Source organism: Acomys minous (genome assembly GCF_964271855.1).
Source record: "Acomys minous genome assembly, chromosome: 9".
NCBI classification, from domain to species: Eukaryota; Metazoa; Chordata; class Mammalia; order Rodentia; family Muridae; genus Acomys; species Acomys minous.
The window spans coordinates 18,468,328-18,480,783 of record NC_140490.1 but is presented as its reverse complement, the minus strand read 5'-3'; the positions used below and the strand labels follow the sequence as shown (position 1 = coordinate 18,480,783).

Genomic DNA, 12,456 nt, shown 5'->3' with positions numbered 1-12,456 from the left:
ACCTTAGAGGCATGGATGACCTTAAAGATAGTAAAAAACCCTACCTTCTTTTTTTTTTTTTTAAACCCTACCTTCTTGTGGCTTACAGTGTTGTAGTGCTGAGAGCTAGAACTTCAGGCTGTTTAATTCACCTAGGAGATCTTCAAAGCCGTCATTTGCTCTGGACCTTGAAGGAAAAATAAATACTAATGGTTGCTTTTCCTGGTGAGAACTTCTGTAAAGTATCATGGGAAAGCCCTTCATGAAGATAATCTCCCAACTCATCTGCGCTTTTCTAGGGAACTGATAACCCCTTTCATTTTTCCGGTGAAGAACTGGAGATGTGCAGACAGACAAGTTTTCATAAGCTAATAACTACTAGGTGATATGGCTTGGCTGGTTCCCCCTGAGAACATTGCTGCTGACAGTCACCAGTTATGCAACACAGCCATGCATGATAAGCATTGTTGAGCTCTAGATTCTAAGAGCTTGAAGTCTTGTGGACAGAATAGGACTAATGCGTAAGGAATTGTGAAATAGCATGTTAAAACCCAACATTTAGACAAGATAGTGGTATAAGGAACTTTGTGGGCCAGAGTTTACCTAAAAAGGTAAAAAGCATCATGAAAGAGTTGGAGGATGAACAGAGAGTCTGATACTCCAGATAGAATAATTGGTATCAAGAAAGGCAAAGGTTAGGGTGTGGAGATGTTGTGTTTCAGAGTTGGAGGTAGGCCCTTAATTAACATGTTTTGGAAATAGTTCCCATGTGATACTAGGGATAGAAATAGAGGAAAGTGGGGATATCTTGCAGTCGGATTCTGTAGGAGTTTTCATTCAAGTAATTTTTGTTGGAGACCACTAGTTAACGAGCATGTTCTAGGTGCATGCGATGTAGCAGCACTTTCATGAAATTTAGCTGTCTGCTTATTCTTTCAGTCTAAGGAGTCTGTAAATCAAAAGACACTCCCTGTGATCCCACTATGGCTTGAGTCCAGTGAGTCTTCTAAAGATACATGTGTCTTAGATTAGGGGAGTTTTTTGCCTATTAAGAAGTTAAGTAGAAGCCGGGCATGGTGGCGCACGCCTTTAATCCCAGCACAGTGGATCACTGTGAGTTCGAGGCCAGCCTGGTCTACAAAGTGAGTCTAGGACAGTCAAGGCTACACAGAGAAACCCTGTCTCGAAAAACAAAAACAAACAAAAAAATAAAGAAGTAGATTTATATTTCTAGAACCCGAGATATTTTCATTTTCCCATGATATGATAGGTTTTTGCTTTTGAGGGCCCACAACATATTTATATGAGACAGTAATTCATATAGTTTACCTCATGCCCACAGCTCTGTTGAGAAACAGAATAGGGGGCTGGAGCCATAGCTCAGCAATTAAGAGGACTGGCTACTCTTCTAGAAGATCAAGGTGTGTTTCCCAGCACCCACATGGTGGCTCACAACCATCTGTAACTCCATTTCCAAGGGATTTAACACCGTCTTCTTGCCTCCATAGGCACTAGGCATGCAGGTGGTGTGAAGACATATATGTAGGGAAAACACCCGTACACATAAGTTTTAAAAATATAATAGGGGGATGGAGAGATGGCTCAGAAGTTAAGAGCACTGACTGCTCTTCCAAAGGTCATGAGTTCAATTCCCAGCAACCACATAGTGGCTCAGAACCATCTATAATGAAATCTGGTGCTTTCTTCTGGCTTGCAGGCAGAATGCTGTATACATAATAAGTAAATCTTTAAAATAAAAATATGATAGAAGCTATTTTAATTTTTATAAATAAAAATAGTATTGGGACTTCTTGTGGCATTTATAAGAATTAGTAAAAAGAGTCTAGGAGATGCTTAGTGCTTGCCATGCGAGACTGAGAATCTGAGTCCAGATCCCCAGCACCCATATAAAAAACCCAAGCATGCTGGCACAGGCCTGTGACTACTGTGCTTGGAAGTGAGGGTAGCTGAGGGTGGGCAATAGGAAGATCCCCGGAGCTTCCTAGCCAGCTAGTCAGTATAAGACCTTATCTCAAAAAATAAGATAGAAAGTAGTAAACACGCCTGACCTTGACCTCTGAACTCTACCCATATGCACACACACCTACAAACACATGTACATACCCCTACAACCACACACACCCAAAGAAAAGATAATAAATTCTTAAGAAGAATTGATAGACCAGATATTGTAGTTTATACCTGTAATCCCAGCACATGGAAGCAGAGGCAGAAGGATTCTGAGTTTTAGGCCCGCCTGGACTACATAGCGAGAGCCTGCTCATAAAACCAAAAAAAAGAAAAAAGTAGCTTAAAATGCATCTGTTTAGTGAATTATACATTACCCTCTTACCTTCTGTGTTCACATTAATTTTAGGCATTGTAGATATATAATATGAGTATATGAAATACACATGTTGATTTTCAGAATATTCTTACTTCATCACCACTTACCCCACCCCCTAGTGCTACCCAGAATTATGGAATACAAGGAATACGCGCAGGGAATAATAGCAGAAAAGTTGGCACAGGGAGCAGCAGTACAATGCTGAGTCGTGACAGTTTACTAGTGTGTTGGCAGTATTCCTAAAAAATCACTGGGGCTCCCTTGCAAGTAAGAAGATTCCATAGGAAAACAGATACAGGAAAGCATATAGAACTTATAATTTTAATTATTTCTTTTTACTGGATATCAAGCTTACCTGAAAGAATTACATAACAATTGCAGGAAATTAGAGTTGGTTGTTTTTCTGTCTTGAACTTTTGTTCTTGCACAGTCAACACCTGGTTTCCTAGGCTAACTTTTTTAATCAATTAATTTGTTTATTTGTTTTGGGGCATAGTCTCATTGTATAGCTCTGGCTGCCCTGGAATTTAGAGACTGAGTTCCTGACTGTGCCTCCTGGGTGCTGGGATTAAAGGCGTGCACCACCACTACCATTCCCCCACCCCCCCTTTTCTTGACAGGATCTCACCGTTTACTCTTTTTCCCTAACAGAATGTTTTGAATACTAGAATTATATTACAGAAATTTTTAAGAAAAACCAAAGCAAAGATTAGTAAATTATTTACCATACTTTTAAAGGATATATCAGGATCTTAGTAATTTCTACAAAATGTAATTATATTAGGCGGCCTGATGAACTTGTGAATCTGCCCTTTCAGTGTTACAGGAATTTGGCAAATGTATATTTTCACTTAGAATTCTCACTAAATCTGAGCGCTATTATGAAATGAACTTAATTGTAAGAAAACAAACTTCAGTTATCTTTGTTCAAGAAAGATTTCAAAAATAGTGTTTTATGGCACTTCTTTCCTGAGTAGATTTTATTTTTATTGCTTTCCTAAAAGTATTAACATCTCCAGATCCTCAGAATATGTTTCTAGAACTTCTCCAGAATACCTATTTAGGTTATTTACAGGGTTAATTCTGTGCCAGTTCTCTCTGTTGACAGGGGGGTCATCGGAGTATCTCTGGTATGTAGTGCTCTACTGTCTTGTGTCAGGAGACAACGGAGTGGCCTTGCTTTGCCTGCCACACTCCCCTAACCCCATGTCTACATAACTGTTAATAATACGTCTTGTGTCAGGGGTCAACGGAGTGGCCTTGCTTTGCCTTCCACACTCCCCTAACCCCATGTCTACATAACTGTTAATAATACCCCTCTTGACTTGTGCCTGAATCCCAACATTTGAATGTGGAAGCAGGAAGATCATGCAAGTTCAAAGCTAGGGCTAAGCTACCTATCCAATTCCATGCTAGTTTGAATATCAACATGAGACTATATCTCAGTAAAGCTTATATAGTTAGACAAATTCTAAGCATGACACATAATTTTTCTTTCTTGCAGTTTTTGTATCTCCCAGTTTCCTCCAAATCAGTTCCTTTTGAGAAATTAAATTTAACTCTCAGACCTGTATTTGTATTACACGGGATATTCTTGTGCTTTTATTGTTTAGGTTCAGTGTTTCAGTGAGTCCTATCAGCCAAGGGAGCAATGCTGTGGGACCAAAAAGAAGAAAGTAGACACTTTTTTGCCCAACTCTCTATAATGTGGGTCTGTGATTAAGAAAGTAGATGCCGCCAAGTATGGTGGTGCACACCTTTAATCCCAGCACTGGAGAAGCAGAGGCCTCAGTTTGAGGCCTGCCAGCGCTACACAGAGAAACCCTGTCTTGAATCCCCCACACACAGACACACAGCAATAAAAAAAGAAAGAAAAGGGCTGGAGAGATGGTTCAGAGGTTAAGCGTACTGACTGCCCTTCCAAAGGTCCCAAGTTCAATTCCCAGCAACCACATGGTGGCTCATAACCATCTACAATGAGATCTGGTGCCCTCTTCTGCCCTGCAGATGTACCTGCAGGCAGAGCGCTGTGTACATAATAAATAAATAAATGAATAAATAATAAATAAATAAATAAATAAAAAGAAAGAAAAGAAAATAGATACAAATTAAGTATTGGACTTGGTCAGGAGCAATAGTACAGTTTTTAATTCTGCCAGCTTCTTCTGTCATGATTGATTCATAGGCCTTGTATATCTGAAAAAAAATATGAGGCCTTTCCTTTAACATGAGTAAGAAAGGGGTGTGCCTTGACAAAAAGGAAACTGAGTGACAGCTCAGGTACTTAATTGTGTATTTTTTTTTCCGTTCTGTTTGTTTGTTTGTCTTTTGTTTTTGAGACTCTTGTAGCCCAGACTGGCCTCAGATTCAAACTCATTACGTTAGTGAGGATGACTCCGAATTCCTGATCCTCCTACCTCTGCTTCCCAAGTGCTCGATCACAGACATGTACCATAGTGCATGGCTCAAGTACTCTGGGGCTGGGGGCAGAGTTTCTCTGTGTAACCTTGGCTGTCCTGGACTCATTTTGTCGACCAGGCTGGCCTTGAACTCAGAGATCTGCCCAGCTCTGCCTCCCTGAGTGCTGGGATTATAGGCGTGGCATGTGCTACCGTGCCTGGCTTCAGAGGCTCTGTCTTAACAAACTTAATGGGAACACCCTCCTAGCTAAGCCAAAATATGGTTATGTTAATGAACATAATAAAGCATTTGATAGGATTTAGCATGTAATTGAAGTATTACAAAAGAAGCAGCTCATGTGTCAATGGATACTCTTAATGCCGTTATAGGACAGATTCCGAAATATATGAGGATGCAGTAGAACTTCAGCAGTTTTTTATTAGAATTCGTGATGAACTCTGCAAAAATGGAGAGATCCTTCTTTCTCCAGCACTCAGCTATACCACCAAACATTTGCATAATGATGTGGAAAAAGAAAAAAAGGAAAAATTACCTAAAGAAATAGAAGAAGATAAACTAAAACGGGAAGAAGAAAAAAGAGGTTGGTTCTTTTTCACTTATTAAGTATGAAGACATTGAAGTCTGTTCTAGCCAGTACCACATTTAGCTTTGGAGCGTTTGTATGATTGAGAACTCAGACTGCTGACTATTTCACATAAGATGTGGGGAAACAGAAATCCTGTTGTCATCATCTATTTGTCACACTACGTAAGTTGCTTCTGACACAGCTAATATTCTAGAAACAGACTGTTAAGTGACAAGTGTGGGAACCTAATGCCACATACTTGAGAGGCTCACCTGGAGCTCCAGGACATGCTCAGCATCAGCTGATGCCACACACCTTTCCTCTTAAACCAGACAAGTAACGTAGTTAGATTTCAGTTGAAGCACATTTCTAGTTTCATTTTAATCATGTCAACCTAAAAGGGTACTTTGATTCATTTACCAAACTTGCAAATATTTTGATAATAGGAATTTGTCATTGGAAATAGAGAGGCTTTTTTGGGGTGATAGGGTCAAGGAGAGTGAAGCAGGACCTTACTGTGTAACCCAGGCTGTGCCAGTCTGTCAGTGATCCTCCTTGCCTGTGCCCCAGTCTGAGATTATAAGCATGTATCAACACACTTGGCAAAACTTGATCATTTTGGATAACATTTCAGTTCACATAGATAACTAGAAATATATATAAGACTATGTATTATTCTGTAGCATCAAGCTTCAGAGAGAGAGAGAGAGAGAGAGAGAGAGAGAAAGAAAGAGAGAGAACACACAAACATACTGATTAGTGAGAATGTCCTTTTGCCAACATTGAGATAACTTCAATACAGCATTTCCTGCCAGAGAGAACACACTCACTCAAGATGATATGGATGAATAATAGGGTCTGTATCTTTTCCAACTGAAAGTGGTTGATGTGGAAATGAATTGAATAAAACTGAAGGTTTGCTGGCCCGAAAACTTAATGGACTTGCATCTACTATCCTCTCCACAGATTAATTATCTAAGGATTCATCCTGCCTTCTGGAGTAGAGATATTTGAATATTACCCAAGTCACTTGCTGACTCCTAATTTTTCAGAAAAGAGAGCAATCCCTTCAGATAAATCTATATAGTAATACTAGTAGAGAGAAGAGAAGTGGGTGGGGATTGAAAACATAATGGGTGGAAACTTCGCAAATTTGGTAAAGAGCATTAACCTGCAGGCCCAAGTAAGATAAACACAGAGATCCATTTAGATACCTCATAAGTTTCTGAAAGAAAAATCTGGATTTCAAAACAAAAACAAAAAACAAAAAACTCATCAGATTAAAAAAAAAACAGTATAATTAATGGCCAACTTTTTATACAAAATAATGGAAGTTAGAAAGCAGTGAAGTTATATGAAAAATTTCAGGAAAATAAATATAAAGCCCAAATTTGTATTTAGATAATTACTCTTTAGAATGAAATTTGTGGGCTAGAGAGGTGGCTCAGCAGTTAAGAGCCAGAACTTGAAGTTCTGGTACGACCCAAGTTTAGTTCCCAATGTCAGCTCACAACCACCTGCTTAGTATTTCAGCTCCAGGGGATTCAGTGCCGTCTTCTGGCCTCCATGGGCAGTTTAATTCATATGCATGCACATACGTACAAATACACATAGTTTAAGTCTTTTTGAGAACATCTGAAGGAAGACAGTTGAAATGAAAGAGCTCAACAATTACAGTCTCAGTATTTCTTTTTCATTAATGGATAGAACAAAAAAGAATTTTAAAATCAATAAAGACACAGAAACAACATGACTGAGCATATCAAACATAACAACAAATACCATTTATTTCTCAAAGGGCAAAAACACCCTTGCATGCAGGTATATGAATAAGGAAATTATAATGTATTCATTCCATGGAATATTACTTAGTCATAAAAAATGAAGTTCACATGCTACATGGATGAAGTTAGAAAATATACTACATAAAATATGTCAGATGAAGAAAACACAAATAATGTTTGTTTGTACCTGTTTGAACTGTCTAGAATAAGCAGATTTATAGAGAAGGAAGGATAAAGGACCAGGAGCAAGAAGGGAAGATAGGAAGTACTTTTTAATGATATAGCATTTTATTTGGAGTGATGAAAGAATTATAGAGATAGTGATCATGATTATACAACACTGAATGTTCATTTTTAATTAAACTTTTCTATTATAGGCAATCTAGGCCTTTTTTTTTTTTTTTTTTTTTTTTTTGGTCATGTTTTCAATTTTTTTTCCAGTCTTTGCTCCTCATTGGCCTAGTTCTCAGTTACTTTTATGTTTTTTACAGTCATCCTTCTAGTTGGTGTCATATCCCATCTAAATATCCTCAGCTCAGAAGTTTCGTCTTGTCTTCTGAAGCATCTGTGCGTGTGATTGAGGGTCTGGTGTGATTCTTCATCCTATATGATTTCCTTCTATCTTTGGACATGTTAACAAAGTCCAAAGAGCAAAAATGCCATCGCATATATGCATAGGATCTGTTCAAATGGAAGAGATGAAAGTGTTAAGTGAGTCCATTTAACTTAAATCCAGCTAGACAGAAGCTAGTGGACTTGTAGAATGAGAAGAGTCCTTTGTGGCACAGCACTCTGCCTCAGATTCTTTCTTGGGAAAGGTGTTTATAACTGAGTGGTCTTCTTGGCTTGTGTCTTGTCTATAAAATTTAAGGAACTAGGTCACCTTTATCTTCACTGCTCCTGTTCCTAGTTTTCTGGTTCTGTTTGTATAAAATTCTCAAGAACTTTGTGGATCTGCTTTGTATACCACAAAATTTTACTCTGTTAATCAACTATTGGATAACTTTTTTTTTCTTAAACCAAAATTGGCAAAACTTTTTTTTTGTTTTGTTTTTTTGAGACAGGCTTTCTCAGTGTATCCCTGCCTGTCCTAGACTTTTTGTAGACCAGGCTGGCCTCAAACTCAGAGATCCACCTGCAGGACTCAGAGAGGCTTTACAGTTTTTAAATGAGATATACCTCTCTCAGCTACATTTTTGTTACTATTTAAAATACAATATGCATGTAAGGAATTTTAACCAAAGCATCTTTACCATCCGTGTACTCATTTTTCTTTCTTTGTATTGATCTTAAAACTTGTCAAAGAAGTTATTGATACTTTAGAAGTTTGGTTATAGTGTCAAAAGGCAGCATCTGAACTAAGTGCTCACGGGAGGCATCACCACAGAGTAAATGCTTTTACGTTTTGTCTGGTACCATGCCACATTGGTGTGGCAGAATCTGGTGGGGCTGGCATTGACCATAGAACCCCAATAAGGTAATTCCCTCTGAAAGAGAAAGGTGAAGGCCATGGAGTTTATGTGGGAGCTGTATGTCCACTCAAGACGTCATGAACTGCATTATACTACATGGTAAGAGAACCGTAGGGAGGACCATAAGCTTTGGCCCAAAGTAAGATATTCCAAACAGGATTCTGTACACAGCTCAGTAGCAAAGCACTTGCCAAGTACATGTGTGAGCTCTATCACTGCCCCCCAAAATTAAAAACTATGCTTTGAACAGATAAATATGTATAAATGTTTTTCCTAGTGAAGTATTAAGCTTTCTTTAATTCTTTGAGGCAGACAATAATAGCGTTTGAGTGAATAATTCAGCTTGCCCCAGTCTGAAGTCTCTTTCTGAGCCTGAAAAGCCAGAGCCAGAGTTTGAAGGAAGAAACATAAAGCTTTAGATGAGGCTGGCCAACTTTCTTAGAATCAGATCCACAAATCCATACACAAACATATTCTCTTGGAAATCTCTCAGAGGCTCCGGGTTCATTTTTATATTCCATAAGAGACTCACAGAGACCCTGGGACTTGTTTTTTATTATATCCAACCCACCTTGCCTCCTAGTCCCCCCTACCCTCATCCATTTCTCTTCAGAAAACGGCAGGCCTCCCATGCATACCAACCAGCCATGCAAATCAAGTTGCAGTGAGACTAGGCACCTCCTCTCCTATTAAGGCTGGAGGAAGCAACCCAGTAGGAGGAAAGGGTCCCCAAAGCAGGCAACAGAGTCAGAGGCAGCCCTTGCTCCCACTGTTAGGATTCCCACAAGAAGACTAAGCTACGCAATGGTAACATAAGTGCAGAGAGGGCCTAGATCAGTCCCACCAGGCTCCCTGGTTGGAAGTTCAGTCTCTGTGAGCCCCTCTGGGCTCAGATTGGCTGATTCTGTGGGTTTTCTTGTGGTGTCCTTGACCCCACTGGTTACTACAACAACCTTTCCTTCTCCTTTTCTGCAGGATTCCTTAAGCTCTGCCTAATGTTGGCTGTGGGTCTCTGCGTCTGTTTCTATCAGTGCCGGGTGAAGCCTCTCAGATGACAATAGGGTTAGACCCCAGTCTATGAGTATAGAAGAGTATCATTAGAAATCATTTTCTACCCTAGGTCTCTGGGCTATCCAGCCTCTGGGTCCTGGCCCTCCAGGCAGTGCCATGGGTGTAGGTTCCCTCTCATGATATGGGTCTTCAGCTGGACCAGTCATTGGTCGGCCACTCCCACAATTTCTACACCTTTACCCCAGCACATCTTGCAGGCAGGACAAATTGTTGGTCAAAGGTTTTGTGGCTTGGTTGGCGTTTCAGTCCTTTCACCTGAAATCTTGCCTGGTTACAGAAAATGGCTGGTTTAGCCTCTGTATTCCCTGTTGCTAGGAATCTTAACTAGGGTCACCCTCAAAGATCCTAGGAGTTTATATTGCCCTAGGTTTCTAGCTCTTCCCAGAGATGTCCCTCCCATTCCAGTTGTTTCTCTCAGTACTTTCTCTCTCCATCTTCCCCATGTCTGATCCCTCTTGTTCCTATCCACACCCCACGCCCACCCTCATCTGGTCCCCTCTCCCATCCACCCATCATGTCTGTTCTGTTTCCCTTTCTCAGTGAGATAGATTCACATGTCCTCTTTGAGCCCTCCTTGTTATTTAGCTTCTTTGGGTCTGTGGATTGTAGCACGATTATCTTTTACTTTGCAGCTAATATCTATTTATAAGTGAGTACATACCATGTTTATTTTACTGGGTCTAGGTTACCTCACTCAGGATGATCTTTTCTAGTTCCTTCCATTTGTCAGTAAATTTTATGCCATTGTTTTAATAACAGTAGTATTCCATTGTGTAAATATAACACATTTTCTTTATCCATTCTTCAGTTGAGGGACATCTAGACTGTTTGCAGATTCTGTTTATTATGAATAAAACTGCTATGAACATAGTTGAGCAAGTGTCCTTGTGGTGTGGTGGAGCATGTTAATCCCAATAGCCTTCTAGGTTGCCTAGCAACCTCTGACATCATCACCTGTTGCCAGGTGCTGGGATAAAGGACCCACCTGGTTTCTTCCCCTCCTTCCCTCCCTCCCTTCCTCCTTCTGTTCCCTGTCATGGGTACCCTCCCTTTTTCTCTTCTCTTCCCCCTTTCCCACAGTAAATCTCCTTTCATGCTAGATCTGTTGTGTGGCATCTTTATTATATATTATAACAAAACACCCTTTGGGTATATGCCCAAGAGAGGAATAGCTGGGTCTTAAGGTAGATTGATTCCCAGTTTTCTGAGAAACCAGCATATTAATTTCCTAAGTGGCTGTACAAGTTTGCACTTCTATCAGCAATAGAGGAGTGTTACCCTGGCTCCACATCCTGGCCAGTGTGAGCTGTCACCTGTGTCCTTGATCTTAGCTATTTTGACAGGTATAAGATGAAATCTCAGAGTCATTTTGATTTGCATTTCCCTAATGGCTAAGGGTGTGAAACATTTCTTTAAGTGCTTCTTGGTCATTAGAGATTTCTCTGTTGAGAATTCTGTTTAGATCTATACCCCATTTTTAAAAATTAGAATATTTGGTCTATTTATGTTTAGTTTTCTGAGTTCTTTATATATTTTGTATATCAGTCCTCTGTCAGATGTGGGTTTGGTGAAGCTCTTTTCCCACTTTGTAGGCTGCCATTTTGTCCTATTGATGGTGTTCTCTGCCTTATGGAACTTTCCAGTTTCATGAGGTTCCATTTATTAATTGATTTTAGTATCTGTGTGTTTGCTGTTCTGTTGAGGAAATTGTCTCCTGTGCCAGTGTGTTCCCCACTGTCTCTTCTATCAGGTTTACTGTATCTGGTTTCTTGTTGTTTACTGTGTGCGTGCTCTGTCTGAATGTATACCTGCATGGCAGGAGAGAGCATCAGATCCCTTTATAATTGGTCTAGAGCCACCATGTGGTTGCTGAGAATTGAACTCAGAGCCTCTAGAAGAGCTGCCACTGCTCTTAACCCCTGAGCCATCTCACCAGCCCTAAAAGACCAAGGTTTTTTGGTTTCGTTTGGTTTTGGTTTTTTGTTTGTGGTTGGTTTGGTTTGGTTTGGTTGAGGCAGGGTGTCTGTGTGTAGCCTGGGCTATCCTGGAACTTACTCTGTAGATCAGTATGGCCTTGAACTCAGACATCTACCTGCCTCTGCCTCTTGAGTGCTGGGGTTAAAGGTGTGTACCACCACTGCCAGGCTCAGGGTATCTGTTTTCATGCTGAGATCTTTCATCCGCTTGGAATTGAGTTTTGTTCAGGGTGATAGATACGAATCTTTTTACATCGATCTATATACTGGTATTCAGTTAGACCAGCCCCATTAGTTGAAGATGCTTTCTCTTTTCCATTATATATGTTTGGGCTAAATTAAGTGTTCATAGGTGTGTGAATTTATTTCTAGGTCTTCGATTTGATTGCATTGACCAACCTGCCTGTTTTTATGCCAGTACCATGTGGTTTTCATTACTATTGTTCTATAGTAGTACAGTTTGAGATCAGGGATGGTGATACATCCCTGATTTGTACAAGGTTTATATTTTTATTTATTTTTGGTTTTTTGAGACAGAGTTTCTCTGTGTAACCTTAGCTGTTCTGAACTTGCTTTGTAGACCAGGCTGGCCTCGAACTCACAGAGATCTGCCTGCCTTTGCCTCCCAGAGTTCTAGAATTACAGGCGTGTGCCATGGGAGGTCTTAACATCTTTTGATATCTTCTTTTGTTTCTTTCTTCAGAGACTTGAAGCTCTTGTCATACAAGTCTTTAACTTGCTTGGTTTGAGTTACACCAAGATATTTTATATATTTATAGCTATTCCTTTCTCAGCTCATTTATCATTTGTATATATAAGGACTACTGATTTTTTTAGTTAA

The 12,456-nt window shown here is 39.8% G+C and overlaps 1 protein-coding gene across 48 annotated transcripts in view; it reads left to right on the top strand.

The window, feature by feature from the left end:
• Positions 1–12,456, top strand: part of PBRM1 (polybromo 1) — a 101,540-nt gene that overhangs the window by 54,288 nt on the left and 34,796 nt on the right. For all 48 annotated transcript variants that reach the window (XM_084796048.1, XM_084796017.1, XM_084796015.1 and 45 more), the window contains one exon: positions 5,116–5,327. In XM_084796048.1, coding sequence (XP_084652174.1) covers positions 5,116–5,327 — 212 coding nt within the window. The remainder of the gene's footprint in view (positions 1–5,115; positions 5,328–12,456) is intronic.